The sequence below is a fragment of the Amblyomma mixtum genome, chromosome 1, assembly GCF_055824585.1.
Source record: "Amblyomma mixtum isolate Tamu chromosome 1, ASM5582458v1, whole genome shotgun sequence".
NCBI classification, from domain to species: Eukaryota; Metazoa; Arthropoda; class Arachnida; order Ixodida; family Ixodidae; genus Amblyomma; species Amblyomma mixtum.
This window is the reverse complement of record NC_143012.1, coordinates 138,093,650-138,111,836: the sequence shown is the minus strand read 5'-3', so window position 1 is coordinate 138,111,836 and position 18,187 is coordinate 138,093,650. Positions and strand designations below refer to the sequence as shown.

The 18,187-nt window shown below is 47.9% G+C and overlaps 1 protein-coding gene across 2 annotated transcripts in view; it reads right to left on the bottom strand.

The window, feature by feature from the left end:
- Window positions 1-18,187, bottom strand: part of LOC149367712 (protein O-mannosyl-transferase Tmtc3-like) — a 419,945-nt gene that overhangs the window by 242,033 nt on the left and 159,725 nt on the right. For both annotated transcript variants that reach the window (XM_089557174.1, XM_089557183.1), the window contains one exon: window positions 13,479-13,538. In XM_089557174.1, the coding sequence (XP_089413300.1) occupies window positions 13,479-13,538 (60 nt within the window). The remainder of the gene's footprint in view (window positions 1-13,478; window positions 13,539-18,187) is intronic.

Below are 18,187 nucleotides of genomic sequence, written 5' to 3'. Positions count from 1 at the left end.
CCGGGGCTACGGGCGTCGCGTCCGGAAGCTGCTTCCGCATAACAAGGATGTGAGCGCGGCACATTCAGCTTCCGCTAAGTGCGCAGAATTCTGCCGCTATTTCCCTCCCTCCCCTTTTGCTTTTCTTGAGAGCGTGACCATTCCCAGCCAACGCTGGTCTCACTCTCCTTGCTTTTTCGGCGCACGGTATTTGACTGCCCGACCTCGGCTTCATGAACTCAAAGCACACAAAGAAGATGGCTGCCCTCCTCCCTGACTGTGTACAAAGAGGAGTGAGGTTAGGTGAGCTGCACGCTTCTGACGGAGCAGATTCCTGGCGTCGCAGAGTTCAAAAGGCGCTGACCTGCGCGATGCGCGCACGACGGACAGCCAGGAATCCGGCGGCCGCTTTCTTGCGTCGCCGTCTAGGGGCGACCCCTCGGCAGATGTCCGCGTGGAGACCCAGAATGCCGCTGGACAGCGAAGTGCACATAAATTAAGCGCACAGCGGTCACTTTCAAGTGCAGGATAAAAGCTAGGTGTAGACAACCGCGCTCACTACATAATATGCCACTGTACTTTATATCAGGCGCGTGGCTTAAACTGACATCGGAGCCGCTGGCTCCAAAACCATGCTGTAGGGCATGTTTGTGGTGGCTGTTGATAGCGCCTGCCCAGCTGCAGCCATAGCATGGCACCCCCCTATTCCCCTACGTCCCTATATAATCAGTAGGGTACCCTATTCTAAAACTCCCAGAAGTTAGTGCAAGCCAAGCCCTCGAGCGTTTGTGTCAAGTTTTCCGACATCCGTACATGGACTCATTGGTGTCGGAGATACCTGGACTCGGCGCTGCGGTGCACGTCATCTACAGCCCATCTATCATCCCGCCAAAATTCGAAAACTCCTTCAGCTGCCACCGCGGAAATTCCTCTCATTGCTCCGCTCCTCTCAACGTCTCATTTATTCGCTCGAATAAATCCATATTCAGCACAGACAGCATGCATACACGGATCGTGGGCACGATATTCGCTGTCTTCATAACCACATACGGCCTGCAGACATCCACGACAACCTCCGTACACTCTCCCCTCCCGTAGCCATGCTGAGATTGCAGACAATGAGCCGGACCACCAGTTCGCCCGCGAAACTCTCATTCGGGCGCCTGAAACTCATGGTCAAGCACTCCGACCTGTGGCTAAACTCTTAGGTACGAACACATTATCGAGGCACTCAGTTCCGTCAACTCCTTTCACACACCCCAGACCCCATTCTCAACTCAAGCGTCGGCCAGACTCACATTCTCTGTAGCACCCTTCTCACAAAAGCCCGCCTGCATCTCGTTCGCGGGCGGTCTGAGCCCTCCCGTCTTTCACGTTATGCCAACCTGGAGCACTGCACCTTTCACCGCTCTCTTCTCCTGCTCCCAACTGGCGGGCGTCGAACCAACTGGACGACCAGCGCTATGAGAGGGATGCAGGGAAAGGCACCTATAGGCCTGGATCTAACAATGACCGTCTATGCACTTCTGCTTATGCTGTCGCAGGGTCATCGTTGGCCGGCATCTCCTCCTACGTCGGATAGAGCACAGCGGCTGGCAAGCTCCTCTGGAGCCTTGGAAAGGGGCCCAGCCATTGAGGATTTACATTTCACCAGACACAAACACACTTCTCTCTACCTCCGTAGTGGCGGTTCGTTCACTTATACCTGCTATGCTGCTGCGAAAAAATCTACATTCCCGCTCTGTATTCATTCTCTACAATGAAAGGTACCCTAGAGTCGCGGCTACAGTGTTAACTGGGCCCTATTCTCCGTCCATGCTCACAAGCGGGAGCGACCCCTCAGATCGCCCGTCGGCTGCACCAAAAGCTCGCGCGCCGTGGATGACAACGAAGAAATGAAACTGAAAGTAAAAGGGATCCCTGTTCTACGCCGTCCCTGGTCACTAACAGTGGAAACAGGAGGCAGCGAAATTCCGCGAAATATCACCTGGTGGTCGCGGGCGGTTGATGCCTAGAATTACTCCGAATTTTCGAGGAATCGGCGTTTTCTTGATATTAACGAGGCAGAAAGTGGTAAGATAGAAAGAGAGAGAGAGACAGGAAAGAAGAAGAAAGCTTCCGCGAAAGCTGATACACGATTTCCCCCTGCTCATTTTTTTTTTTTAGTTTTTGGAAGAAGTGGGACGCTTGCCGCCTCATCTGGCATGACTCGATTTTAATGTTCTTCAGCGGCGGACAGTAATGGCGTTTGCGCCATAATCCGTAATATATGGAGGCCACAACCACGGCGGCGCGCGATCGGAGCGACAAATTTTGAGAGGAGGGCGCCACCAGAGGATCAGACCCGGGAAACCACTGCGATCCCGTGCTCATAGACCCACACAGCGCCCTACGGCAGCCGTTTGAGTGGCCGGCGGCGAACTCTTCTCGCGTCATTTGCGCCCAGCCATTTGGCGTCCCCGGCCTGTTTGGAAAACGGCCCAAAGTCTGCGTTCGGTCAGCGCGCGAATAACGCGGAGGAACTCGCTTCCACTCTGCGCAGCCGCTGTGCGGACACCCTTCGAGAGCACAAGCGCGGATTCTGGGCGTGCGCAGTAAAGATAAGTTCACCAGGTTGCCTGGAGAAGTTGCCCAAGGTTACTTGTGCCTTGTTTTTCGTTTCGTTTTACAGCGAAAGCCATAACACCTTAGAGCCAAGCATAGGGGTACGGCAGCGAAGTGAACGCCACATGACGCAGCATCACGCGTTGTAGAAGGGAGGAAATCCTGGCGCGGCGACAGCGGAGAGAGACTTTTCACTACGCCCGGGACAAAGTAAGTTAGTTATCCGTCTTCCATTTCATCAAAACCGGCAGGAGGAGGAACCATTAAGTTTACTGAGTCAACGATGTCGAAGGCTCCCTCATGGGCCGGCACAGCTTCAATGGAGTGGTCCAGCCATTGGCACCGGACGACCTGAAGCTGCCAGGTAGGGACTCCCATTTCTCTTAGGCAGAGAGCCTTAGCAAACCTTCGGTTGGTGCCAGTTGGCGCACGATGTTCTTAGGATCAGCGATGAGCACAAACACTAGACAGACAATCCACGAAGAATAATTAATTAAGGCTGCGATTTGGGCTAGTTGGTAATGATTCATGGTGAAAACAGCGCGGGAAAAACGAACGGACGACGAAAGGCACAACACAAGCGCTGGAAGAAGAGACAAGCACAAGGGTAGGCGCTACACTAACAACTGATTTATTCTTCTTGAAACAGCGCGCACATGTTGTGTGTGTGTGTGTGTGTGTGCGTGCGCGTGTGTGCGTGTGTGTGCGTGCGTGCGTGCGTGCGTGTGTGTGTGTGTGTGTGTGTGTGTGTGTGTGTGTGTGTGTGTGTGTGTGTGTGTGTGTGTGTGTGTGTGTGTGTGGCGCGCGCGCGTTATTGTGCGCACTTGCGTGCGTGCGTGCGTGCGCTGGTGAACACGAAAGGTTAGGTCACACGCAAAAATAAGTACCCCCAAAAGCTGACGATTTGACGGCCGTCGCTGCATCACAGTTGGTAGAGCACAGGAAGCGTAATTCGGAGGTCGTGCGTTCGGATTCCATTGGCGGCAAGTGCCCGTTTCCTTCTTCTTCTATTAATCTCCCATTGATGAAAACCACAAATAAGAAAAAGACGTCCCCTATGTTCCTTGGTTTCAGCGGCTGTTGATTATTTCACACACACACACACACACACACACACACACACACACACACACACACACACACACACACACACACACACACACACACACACACACACACACACACACACACACACACACACACACACACACAAACACACACACACACACACACACACACGCACACACGCACACGCACTCAGACACACACACACGCACTCGCACGCACGCACGCACGCACTCACACACACGCGCTCAGACACACACACACACACACACACACACACGCACATATTTATATACGCACACAGAGTTGTGCGCCCTTGCGATGTCATCCGAGACAAGTTATCAACGACGCGAACTTATACTCGGGTGTGCAAAGAGATAGAAAAGTATTGTTAATGCAATCAGTCTTCTGCTTTTTTTTTAATTTGATAAGCTTCTATGGTGAGCCTAAGAAAAAAGGACTAGACTTCATTAGCGATACTTCCTTCTCTCTTTACCCACCAAAGTACAAGTTCCTATGCTCGCATCGTCGATAACTTGCCTCGGATCATATGTCTATTTTTGTTTTGCTTGTGTAAGGGTGGCGCAATGCATATACGTTGTTTTGAGAAGAATAAAGCAGTTAGTATAGCGCCTGTCCGTCTGCTTGTCTCTTCATCATGGATTGTCCAGTGTTTGCGGTCATGGTTCACCTCCATTCAAGTATAAAGCCTCAGGCTCCTCGTAGAAGGATCGGAGGGGCATTTGTAGAGGATGTGGGATCGTGTGGCTCCTCGGCGGTGCTGGTGTAGCTGACCCACGGGGCTGTGCTCGCTGGAGTGGATTATGGAGAGGGCATGGGGTAAGGGTTAGGTCTGGAATTGGAAGAGATTGTTTAGGCCGCGAATGAGATTGGACAGTCTAGCTCCCAGTCTACACTCTTAGAAAAAAGGTAGTAGTACTTACTTAGGGGTTAGTAACTGGTTGTTACATATATTACTACCCTGTTAGTAACTGCAGTTAGTAACGGAAAGGTTGGTAGCAGTTACTAACCCATTGAGGTAGTAACGGCTGCTACCTGCAGTTGGTTACGGGAGGCTAGTAGTGTTTACTAAGAAAATGAACAGAAACTCGCGTATGTTGATAAATTCACCGTGGAGTGTACTGGCGTGGCTTGTAAAATTTATACGTACTCGAAAAATAAAAAAAAGCTTCATAGTCAACTTGACTAATTTCGGAATCCAGACAGCTATCACAGCGTGCTGGCCGTAAATCACGCACTTAGGTTCAAGCTTATCGCGCATTACATGTAGAAATTATGCGAAGTGATGGCATCGACAACCTTACCGTGCGCACACAAAGCTTCAGAATGCAGCACAAATCAGAACGAGTAACACTCGCGCACTGCGCGTGCACAGGTAAAGGTCTTATGCACCCCGGAAATCAGACTCTCATTTACAAGCTAGTGTCTAGTACCGGTTGAGCTAAGGTACCAGCGTTAATTATGAAGTTGAGATTGTAGAAACAGCTTAGTCTACCTAACCATATGCCCCTGCAGAAATGTTTAATGACAAAACCAATTTATTGCCACGACAGTCTGTGGCATTCATATTCGTTGACTTTATTTTAGGGTCAAAGGAACGGTTACTAACTAGGTAGGAACCAGCGACCATAGTTTGTAAAAAGATAGCAAGGGCTACTTTTACTAACTATACCTTGAAGATGGTAGTAAATAGCTGATAAAAAGTAGTAAAACGCAGTCAGAGTTAGAAATTCCTGCACTTCCTACGTTTTCACTAACCTTTTTTAAAGTCTAGCCCTGTTTGCAGTCTAGACCTACGCCCTCCGCTGGATTTCAAGAAAAGAAATACACATCCCTTAGAGAAAAACAGGATGTGCTTAATTAAAATGCATTTCAAACATATTGTATTCATTTCATATTTATTTCGCATTTTTTTGTCCCTATGCCTAAACTGCAATACGAATGCTTTCTAAGTATAATAGGAATAATATTTTAAACGTTCTTTAAAATATGCGAAAAGTGCATTTTTGCCCGCTTAGCATATTTATATTACATTAAAAATGTACTAATTATATACATTAGATTATATTTGAAATACACTAAAAATATACATTTATTACATATTCACTTCGGCTTAAAAAAGTATGTTTGTCGGCTTCACAGAATGAGACGGGTTAATGCTTCAACTGCAGAACAAATTATACAAGCACAGTTATCATCAATCACGATGCCCATGAGATTATAAGGTCACGAGACGGAACGGCAAAGACACCAACACGCAAGCAAACAAGCAAACAAGCAGTTGGCAAACAAGAAGTGCTCCGACAAGCGCCATAATTGGCTTGCCTTATACAGGGTGTTTTTTTTTAGGTCCAAAATTTTTAAAGAAAGGTAAATTCCTTTAGATTTATTTTAACCCTGGGGCTATACTGAGGGCTACGGCGGACACCAGGTAAGAGGCAAACTACTTTAATTAGTTCGCTAATTAACTGATTACGTTAATTAACTTTTATAATTGTTATTATAGGGGATATGTTGTATTAGCAGAATTGGAGATCGTCTTCCAAACAGTCCAGCCAAGAAAAAAGATTTTCATGAAAAAAATTTTTGCGCGCGTAACGAAGCGAGAAAAAGTCTCCCTGGTAGGCGGGTTCACACTGTAACACAGCGTCTGTAGGCGCTCGCTCCGCCCTGCACTTTGTTTCAATGCGTTTTTGTTCCAGCGCGGCATTCCGTGAGGCCGCGGAGCGAAGCGAGATGAGCAGCGATAGCGCAGGCCGCCAGTCCGGGACGCTTGACGCAAAGCGCAGGGCGGAGTGAACTACGTCAGAGGCGCTCCCGCCGCTGCATTACGGTGTGAAGATGCCTTCCAGGGTGACTTTTTCGCGCCTCGTAAAGTGCGTGAAAAATTTTTAAATAAAATTGTTTTTTCTTGGTCGGACTGTTTAGAGGACGATCTACAATTCTGCGAATACAACATATGCCCTAAAACAAAAATTATAAAAGTTAATTAACATATTTAGTTAATCAGCGAACTAATTAAAACAGTTTTCCTCTTGCCTGGTGCCAGCCGTAGCCTCCAGTATAGCCCCAGTGCTAAAATAAAGCTAAAGCAATCCATCTTTTTTTAAAAATTTTGGACCTTCTAAAAAAAAAAACACCCGGTATATACCCACCGAGAGCGACGCACTATCATTCCCGGTGAGGCCTTTTTCTGCGCAACGACTGTGGGCCCACAAATTATCCTAGAAGTGCACTACTGGTCGCGTTTGAATGTGGGGGCGATTTAGAAGCGAAGTGCTAGTCGAAACTGGCGTCACGATTAGGTCAGGAGTCGAACTGTCAACCGACAGATACACGGGTGTCTAAGGGAGCCGGTCGGACTTGTCGGTCGTGGTCCTTTTCGCCGGCATATTCGGGCCCGGAAGTATCTAAGGCGCCTCTGCTGGTATCATGCTGTCATGTTATCCGTACGTAGTGTAAATAAGTGGTGATTACCTTCCTGCTGGAAGTTACCATAAACGAAAGGATTTCAGAACAGAAAAGGCTCGGACAGGTTGGTAGTGCATTGCAACACAGTAATCATAGAGCGGGAACAACGCAGGCGTTCTCGTCCCGTCTCGTCTTTGTCCTGCGTTGTTCCCGCACTATGATTACTGTGTTGCAACGAAAGGACGACAGGAAAGAGAGTTTTCACTGTTCCCTGAAACGTCATTTCGAGCTCTAGATTGTTCCACGGTAGCTTGAAGTGTAATGCAAATATGTTTACGCGGACTGCCCATTTGTTGGAATTTAAATATACTTGGACGGATTAATTGCGTATATATTAAAGTGCACTTTAAAACATTGCAAACCCCAAAATGCGATTTCCCGAAACTCGATTTAGAGCATTAGGTTGTTCAACGGCAGCTTGAAGTGTGCTGCAAATATGCTAAGGCGAATTGCCAATTTGCTAGAATTTAAATATTATTTGGACGAATTAATTGCGTATTTACGGTAATACACTTTAAATACGTTGACAACACACAAATGCCATTTCCCGAAACGCGATTTCGAGCACTCGACTGTTCAACGGCAGCTAGAAGTGTGCTGCAAATACGTTTAAAAGGACTGCCCGTTTGTTAGAATTGAAGTAGACTTTGGATGAATTAATTTCAAATTTCCGAAAATACACTTTTAATACACTGACAAGATGCTAAAACTGCATACATATTTTTTCACATATTTGAACAGTGCTCGAAGTACGCTTTAATTGAGGTATTTTTGGCACATTTTAAGAATATATTTCGAATACCAAGCATGAAATTTCAGGAACGTATTTCCTAAATATCTTTAGTGCAATCATGAATACAAAATATGTTTAAAATATAATTTAAATAGCCCACTGTATATTCCAAACGTATTAGTTTCTGCTTAGGGATAACATGCTCATTTTGCCGGCGGACACCCCAAGAGCGCCGCGAGAGAAAAACACAAACCCTGACTAAAAGCGTGTTCCCGACCAGGATTCGTTTCTTTATATCACGGCGTTGTTGGAGTGTCCGCCGAAAAAATGAGCCAGTTATGCGCCTCGCCTTTCCTCTAATCCAGCGGAGGGTCCACCACTGCGAATAAGGCTAGGCTAAGAACTAGACTGTCTAATTTAAAGGTTTCGTTCAAGAGGGCCCTGGATTGTTCCGGGAGGAAGGACTGAAAGGAACAGTCCATATGAATCAGGCGTGCGTCCGTCGTGCACACAGCCCGCTTTCTAGTCGCGTCCTGCAGTCCACTAGCAGCCGACACTAGGTCAGTCCCGGCCGCATTTGGAAGCGAAACCTTACCAAACTGCCCTGTTTCAGTTAGCGTTGCCAGCCGTGCTTTCGCTGTGCAAGCCAGCTTCTGATGCCACGTGTGTGCTGTGCAGGGGAGGCACGAGGCTACAACGTCAGATATGCGAGGCCTTCTACATTGGAAAGGAAGGTGATAACTGCCTCAGCGTACCGTCTCTTGCCTTGCACCAAAAAGGAGTTTCATATCTTGAAAACAGTCTGCCATGCGGGCAACAATGTTTTGGTTTCTTGAGGGTCTGTGCGGTGTTGCGCGCGCATCTCCCACCCCGAAGGAATTATAATTTGGTTTGGTTTGGTTTGGTTTATGGGTGTTTAACGTCCCAAAGCGACTCAGGCTTTGAGGGACGCAGTAGTGATGGGCTCCGAAAATTTCGACCGCCTGGGGTTCTTTAACGTGCACTGACATCGCACAGTACGCGGGCCTCTACAATTTCGCCTCCATCGAAATTCGACCGCCGCGGCCGGGATCGAACCCGCGTCTTTCGGGTCAGCAGCCGAGCGCCATAACCACTGCGCCACCGCGGCGGCCCCAAAGGTATTATGTATGTTCTGTCGCATAAAAAAATTCAGTTGATGTTTAGCCCTAGCCTTGTCAGTTTCTTTTCTACGTATTGAGCTATAGTCTTACGCTGAAAGACTATATTTTGTGAGAATAACTCGTTGTTTACAAGTCAGCATGGATCTCGAACAGCTCGAAGTACGACTATGCAGCTGGATGATTTTAGTGACCTGGTGTGCTCAAAAAGACGAAAATGAAATTATATTCAGCTCATTTCTTGATCCGAGGAGCCAGAGCATTAGGTACAATCGACCACAATGTATTACAATATAAGTTACAGAATCTGGGTTCCGAGGACAGTTCGCAGCATGGTTGCAGAATTACTTCACGAACCGCAAACAGGCGGGGAGAATTGGCAATGCATATAGCGAACTAACAGTCACTATTATTGGGGTACCTCAATGTTCTTCTCTAGGGCCGCTACTATTCAACTATACGTGAACGACCTCGGATTCATGAATTTAAACTCCACGATGTATCATTTCGCTGACGACACGGCGGTGGTAATAGCACATCCCACCTTGGAAGAAGCTTCATTCGGTCTTCAATGGGATATATATAAAATTATCCGGTGGTACAAGGCCAATTACATATTTCTAAATAGCTTAAAAACACAGCCCATGTGCCTTCACAATCCCCATAAAAAACTGGACGTGGTACGTTCAATATTTCTGCATTCGGAAAAATGTCACAAGTGTATATGTCCTCCACTGGATAATAGCAATCCTTTGCGGTACTTAGGCATTAAATTTGATTCACTTTGTCTCGGAATAACCATGTGACTATTATTTGTAAAAAGCTATGAACTGTTGCAGCGAAAATGTATCATATAAAAAGCTGCACAACAGTCAATTTAAGGAGAATCTACAGTCCATTAGGCAGTCACTGTTATGTTATCGTATTCTGTTATTTGGGTTTACAGTAAAAAGAAAAATTAACCGCATAAATTAAAAATGTGTAAAAAGTGTAATGTATGGTGTACTAAGAGAAGGAAAAGATGAAATAAGACTATTTAGAACAGCTGACCTATTACCTGTTGAAGAATTCCGTAACCTATATACCAGATTCTATTACGATAGTAAGGCAGAGAAGCCTAAAAGCAATTTCTGCGCGCCTGTCATCCACGAAATGGGTCGAACATATCTGAGAGTTCACAACTGGTACTTGCGACCTTCCCTTTTACGCATGACGACTAATGGCACTTTAATTTCCGATCGGCGGCAAAGCGGCGTAGCAGAAACATGTCGCAACCGCACTGAGACTGTCTTTGTATCGCAGCTTGCTGCGGTGATTCGGGGTGCCGACGTCATGAACAAACACCAAGTGAACGTTTCGACGTAGACTGGGACCATGCCGTGGTCCAGGGACCCAAGGGGGGTCTAACACACTTGCCTCAATAAAGTTTTTCTCTCTCTCTCTCGCCCGCACGCGCTCTCGGCGATCCACTTGCGATTTCTTTGAGGATTTGCGCAGTCCGCGGTCAAGCAGTGCTGTTTCGACCCCCTTGCAACCAAGAGAGGCATTGATAAAGCCGCACAAATCTTTTAAACCGCCAAAGTCTGACAATAAACGCCGCTCTGCTATGCATAAGGAACGCTACTGCGCAGCCCACTCGACACTGGCAAGAATGGACCGGCGGAAACGGCGATGTTTTTTGACATGCAGTGCAAGGGGTTAGAGCGCTACAGCGTATTTCAGTTCTCCCCAGATTGCTTTCAGTAAAATGATATATAGATGGTATAAATGACTATAGATTGACGATATTTACAGCGGGTGCAAAGCTACTGCACAGCTGATCAACCAGTCAACCAAATGATTAGGCAGGCTTTCGTAAAGGATACTCGACAATAGACCACATTCACACTATCAATCAGCTGATAGAGAAATGCGCAGAATATAACCAACCCCTATATATAGCCTTCATTGATTACGAGAAAGCATTTGACTCAGTGGAAACCTCAGCTGTCATGCAGGCATTGCGGAATCAGGGTGCGGAAGAGTATTATGTGAAGATATTGGAACATATTTATAACGATTGCACAGCTACTATAGTTATCCATAAAGTCAGCAGTAAAATTCCAATAAGGAAGGGTGTCAAGCAAGGAGACAATATCTCGCCAATGCTGTTCTCTGCCTGTTTACAGGGCGTATTCAGATGCTCGGATTGGGAACAGCTGGGGATAAGAGTTAAAGAAGAATACCTAAGTAATTTGCGATTCGCTGATGACATTGTCTTGCTAAGCCATTCAGGTCATGAACTGCAAAGCATGAGCAATGAGTTAGGCAGGCAGAGCAGAAAAGTGGTGCTAAAAATTAACACTCAGAAAACCAGAGTAATGTTCAACGGTCAACAAAAGGGAACAGCAGTTCGCAATGGGTACAGTGGAGCTGGAAATAGTAAGAGAATATGTCTACTTAGGGCAGGTAGTGATCCGAATCATGAGAGGAAAGTGATTAGAAGAATAAGAATGGGGTGGAGCGCATATGGCAGGTTCTCTCGGGCCATGGATAGCAGTTTCCCAAAATTCGTCAAGAGGAAAGTGTGTAAACTGTAAACCAAACCAAGCATTAGTTAGAGTGCAGTTATCTTTCGCCTTTTTACGAATCGTTCTAGGCCGATACTATTTTTGACGTTAGTTACACTAGCATTGCTTGAGTATTGTTTGCATGAAAACCTGGGTTTTGTCCACGTTCTCAATCCACTATTCGATAGTATCGGTAGCCCATAAGGGGCACCGCTGATCACGACATAGAGCCGAAACCTGCATACTTCATAACTTCTTCGGCCGATCCAAACACACCAGTTCATTCTGAAACTCGGTCACACGAAGAGAAACTGAGTGTGAGCAGTGATGGCAAATTACTCGCAGTGGATGGGACTGCTACCAACGGGTTGAGATCGCAGTGCGTTTTTAGTAAGAGTTGTGGCGCCCACAGAGGTGGAAGTGATTTCTTTCAAGAGCGGAGGCAAGTCTGGGAGAATTGAAATCGTCTCCAATTTTTACATAACATTATGAATGGAAAAATCGCCCTTCAGCGGCCTCACTGCGTAAAGCCACTAGGTTCACGCCAAACAACACACGGACATAACCTCTCACTTACGCCAATATTTTCTAAAACAAAGTCCCATATGAATAGTTTTTCTCCGCGTACTCTACACGAATGGAATTCCATACCTGTCGAGGTATTGCAATCACAAAACTTTGCAGAAGAGCTGGAAAAACATTTTTCTTCTATAAACTAACTGAAACAAAAGCAGTGTTCGCAGTCTACTATGTTTTCCTTATTTACTCACTCTGTGGTGTCTTTTTTTTTCTCAAAGACATTTCTGTGGTTCTGAGTAAAAATTGTCCGCCTGTTTGTAATTCTACATGTGAGGCTCTTCATGTTTTGTTAGTTATTGTGCTGGTGCCAGAATGTACTTGATTGAGGAACACTGCTACACGCAGCATTATTTTTCGTTACCGTTTATATTTGTTTTGCATTGTCACACCTTTTACTGTATTGCCCCTCCTGCTAGGGCCAGTTTTTGGCCTTCAGTCTCTATCAATAAATAAATAAATAAATAAATAAATAAATAAACATATTTTACTTAGTAACGGGGCACCTCTGCTTCTAACATGGTGAACCCCTTAAACAATGCCAGTTTTAAGTACCAACACGAGCTTCAGCGTAAGAAGACGTAAAATTGCGATCAGTGCCACTGCCATGCGCATTATAGGTATGCACCAACTGCAGAGCTAAAGCACCGAGTGAGTAGAGGAAAATCTTTCGGTAGACTGCGCAGTAGTCACTGAAGAAGCAATACGTATCATTAAAAATGCCAACTTTAACACCCACACAAAACCAATCTTTGATGAATTGCAGCTTCTGCCCGTCACCGCATTGCAAAATTCAGTGCGTAGTTCACGCTACCACCGCGGCATATCCAAAAAATGACACATACCTCAAAGATCTTGCTTCATTAAAATTGTGCACAACACACGTAGCACTGACCGCTGGGCAGTTCCTCGCACCCGAACAAATTACGGGCGTCAAATGTTAAAATACTGTTTGCCAACTACTCTTAACTCGGAATGTATCTCCTCACTCTGAAAGAAGATTGCATGTCATTCGTTTCCTCCTTTGTTTCTTCTGTGTTCTTCCTAATTTTTTCCATTGTTTTGTGCTCATTCCTAACATAGTGACCAAAATATCTGATTCTGTCAAGTGTTGGTTAGTGGGGTGTAGGTCTCGTCAAGCCTCCCGAGGTCTTTTTGCCTGCACCCGCAGCATTGCAATGTACGTTGTGATGTCGAAATCAATTTGATTTTATTTGATCTGATTTGACCGCGAGTTGGCCGTGTTGGCACGGATTCGCGTGCCCCGTTGATTACGAATGCAACGCCAGTAGCATGCACGTAAACGTCAGTGCAAATAAAACGCTACTGCCGAAGACTCACATGCGTCGGGCTGACGTTGGACGAAGAAGGCTCGGCGCCGCCCGAGGCCCCGCCGTCTCCCTGCACAAAATAGGGAAGCAGTTAGGCATACAGAGTGTTCGGAGTGAACTGCACTCATTAGCGCCAATCCTTTGAAGTCGTAACACAAGGTTTACGTGCACACATTTGGCGCTAAAATACACGTGGCGTTGCGGACACGCGACTTCTTAGGAAATCAGCCACATCGCAGGACCGTTGCGTAGCAAAGTCATGACACAGATCTAACCAAACATCGTCGCCAATGCCACTGGTTTAAAAACCGGAGGGAGCACGGGAGGGAAAAGAAAAAGAAACTGGCGGGGACAACCCTATGTGAATTAATGCGTATATATATGGAATAGGTCATTCTATAGTTTGCATTGATAGATCGCTAGAATTCCTCATACCATTCCCGGCGCAGTGGTGCAGCGGTTAAGCGATGCGCCACTACACTGGCAGGTGGATGCTTCTGTTAAAAAAATGTTCTGTTAAAAAAAAAGTGTGCTGTTATTGGGTAACCTCTCACGACCAATGAATTCTTCAACTGACGCCCACCAACAGTGGGAAGTTTCCTCACAACCTGTTGGGCAGGTCACCACCTGTTTCGGTGGGCAAGTCGCAAGAACGTCACAAGGTCGCGTGAGCTATTTGGAAGATTCCAAATCCCATGCATGCCATCTGCGAGCTCCGGCTGCAAGGCCTCAAGCGGTCGGCAACGCCTACGCCGGACAATGTTTTCCGTCGTGGGGGTACTGTTCCGTTGAAACAGTCTGGCGTGTACTTTCTGCAAGGACAAGTTCCTCTAAATTATATTAATGTTATTTAGTGCGCCTTCACACAGGAACTGTAATACATGAAAACAAAAAGGCTGTAACGAAATGTGCTGTTTACTCCGCCTAAACTAGCCGTGCAGTTAAATGCTCCGTGCACTGCCGCTCCAGAAAGGTGTAGGCCTGCGCCCTCCGTCGACGGCAGGACGGAGTCGAACTAAGGTTACCCTCCCTCAGCAAGGGTAGCAAGGAGGTGTTTCGATACTCCGCAATTTGCATCTGTCGAAAAATCTTCCGTCAGGCACTCAAGCTAGGGAAGGTAAAAATCGGGCCTCGTTATTAACGTCTCGATAGCAACGATGAGTACCTGAAAAACTGGTCCAAGCAGTGCCGTTCACTCATTTACACGTTCGTATATTTGCTTCAAGAGCGCTACTTCATGACACACACACACACACACACACACACACACACACACACACACACACACACACACACACACACACACACACACACACACACACACACACACACACACACACACACACGCACGCACGCGCGCACACACACACACACACACACACACACACACACACACAAGAAAGTGTGTGCGGAGTGTGTGCATGTGTTTTTTTTTGTTTTTTTTTCTTATCTCAAGTTGTTCTTGAGCTGCTGTGTCTTTCTCATGTTAATATTTTGATAATGTTAATGTTGACCATGTACCCTGTACTTTGTATTTCTTGTTGATTTTACTGACCACTGATTATGTAACGACCTTTCCCCCCCCCTTATGTAATGCCCTAAGCCAAGGGCCTTTAAGGGTAAATAAATGATGATGATGATGATGATGAAATGCGTCGGTGAACGGCCGATGCTCTCGCTTAACAAAGGCGCTTTCGCTAAGGGTTAAATTGGTTTTGATGAAAGGAAATGGTGGAGTATCTGTCTCACATATCTGTCTCACATATAAAAAGAGGTGCCGCAGTGGAGGTCACCGGAATAATTTCCACCACCTGGGGACCTTTAACGTGCACTGACATCGTACAGCACATGGGCGCCTTTTGCGGCCCGCCTCCATCGAAACGCGGCCACCGCGGTCAGGTTTGAACCCGGGTACTCCGGCTCAGTAGACGAGCGCCTTAACCGCTGAGCCACCGCGGCGGATTTCGCTAAGAGGCCGTAAGCCTTTAGCGCACAGTCAGAAGTGGAACTTTATATTGCAACGCCATTCGAGGGGAATGTGTGCGGTCGCAATAAGCGAAGCTACACTGGTTTTCTTCATGCTATGAATTGCGCAAGGAACCGCCAGCGCTTTCCGTTCACGCAGGAGCCACCTTTCATTATACCTGACAAACCTGCTCCTGAACCGGCTGCTTCCGCGGTACAATACTTCTGTCGAAGTTGTCTGGTTCTGCTTCTTCCTGTGTGCGAGTTCCGATGCGCTATATGGGGAACCTGCGCTGAAGTTTGCCGTGTCGATTGCAGCGCCGTAACACACAGCATAGCGAGATGAGCAAACAGTTTTTGGTGCACTCGTAGCGATATTCCACGCCACCTTCCTGAGCTTATTGGCGTGAGCTTCTGCGCTCTGTCGAAGCCACACGTGGTGCGTGTCAGCTATCTGGGTTATGTCTACAGAAGCGAGGCAAATAGTGCTATCAACCAAAGGCGGGCTTCTGATCGTTCAGAATGTGCACTCGCGTTTGTAGCGGCCAAAGCGACTGACGGCAGCAGTTTTTGGTCGAATAGTGGAATAACTGCAGTGCCACCTGGGCAGCGCAGGCTCCCCATATCGACCTCTCAATTACTCCCAAGTCTCGTCATCGCTTATCTCGAAGCGAATTCAGCAACGGTCAAATCAGCCACGCATGCCGGTGGACTTCCCACGCATAAAATTCCCAGTTCCTTGAAATATGCACACGCATAACTGTGCCATTACTGCACTTTACAGTTTTTGTGCAGGCTGCACGTGCCATTTCTGCATGCAGCACGCTGATGGCGGGTTTATTCGGTCAATCGCGCACCCGTAAAAGTCGGTTCAACTCTGTATGTGCCCAACTTCAACCACGAAAAAATTCGACACATGCACTTAAGACTGCTTACGTGTGAGAATGGGAAACCATTATATGTAGAACTGCAGAAAGTACATGAACAGATTAGTGTTTCGCATCCTTCCGATGCTGCCGTGACCATGTGACTGCAAAGCCAGCGCGAGGCCCATTCATAGCATGATTGCACTGTGTCGCCACCTGGAGTCCCGGTGCGCAATACTCTGCGTACGATGACGTAGAATGGCTAGTTGGTTTTCAACGTCCGAAAGCGACTCAGGCTACGAGAGACGCCGTAGAATGATGATGCAGGCACTGACAAGGGTCGGACGCTGGCTGGCGAAAATCTTGATCCACAAGCTCAAAGCAATGCATGTTGGTCATGAGCAGATGCGTTTACCACGATGACGCGGCACCCGAAATGAAGTTCGGTGCCCCGACAAAAAGTATGCTGATAATCTCCGAATTTCGAGCAAAGGACGGCAGACGGTGACCGGCTTTCGTGCCCTATGGGACCCAGAATGCTTTCGCACCAAAACTCCGCCCCCGGCCCTCTATCGGGAATTGGTGGAACTGCGTTACTTCTGAAAGGAAGAAAATTATGCGCGCACTCACACAGGCTCACTCTTCTCGCGCAGATTTCTGCCAGTCACTTTGCTATACCATTCTACGACTGCAATCATCGCGAAGCTGCAGATCGGCGACAGAATTAGTTCTACGCTGGCTTGGTTGTCTCTTCCACCGCCGGACCCGTTATTTACGCTGTTGTCCGACTTCGACGGGTGATCAGCAAAGCGCGAAACGAAAAAATCTCAACAGGAGCTGGAGAAGTGCACATGCAGTTGGGAGAGTCCGTGAGGCTTCGTATTGGAGAGAACACGGCTACAAAGTGGACAGAGACGTATTTCGCTTCACTGCTTCACTGCGCGCGAAAAGCAAGAGCTACGCTCCAAGGTGGCACGTATGTGTCCCATACTAATAATGAAAATAACGCGCTGCAATTTCCCGTTCCGCGTGTTGGAACATCGAAGGTCTGTCCTCGCGGGCGTAGAAGCGACCAATGGGAGATGACCACCGGGTCGCTCTTCCAGAAACGAATCCGGCCCAAGAAGTATAGGAGTCTGCGCTGACAAGACGAACGGCCGCATTTCGTAATCACCTCCTGCCCCCCCCCCCCCCCCCCCCCCCCCTTCAAATCAACCTCCGGGGTGGAGGGAGGCGCATCCAGGCAGGTGCCAAACCCCCCAGAAACGACCGTAAGCGGGTCCCCTGATGTTTTCCATCTATGCCTCCACGGTGCCCAGAGTAGTCAGTCTGCTGGCGGCGGTGTAGGACTCCCGCCGGGGCCCGATAACAGGTACTCGACGTCGCTCCCGGGGCTGGGGGGGAACAGTTTCAACCGACCGTGCAGTAGCACCGTAATTCGCGCGCACTCGCAGAGAAAGCCGAGACCAAGACTAAGGGGCCCCCGAGAAACGGAGGGAGTGCGCACAAAGTGATACGTAAGAAAAGATACCGCATACGCGACAAAAGGTGGGGAGGCGGATGGGTCCCTGATCGAACGCGGCCCTAATGACGTCCCCAAAGGCCGTCCGATAACAATGGCAGGACGATCAATCAGCGAAGGCCCCCGATCACCGCTCGCAGTCGATCGCGCGGCCCTCGTCAACGCGGTGTGCGTTTCCGAAGCCGCGGGCCGATCATCGCCGCCACTCGAAGGAAGAGCGGCGCAGTGCGCGAAGATCGACGCGCGGCCGCAGCCCATCGCCAAAAACGGCCATCGCACACCCGCACCGCAAACGAGACGCGCACGGTTGACGCGCTTGTCTTCACGGGTGCACCAGCGCCCGTCGGACGGCAGACGCGAAGGCCG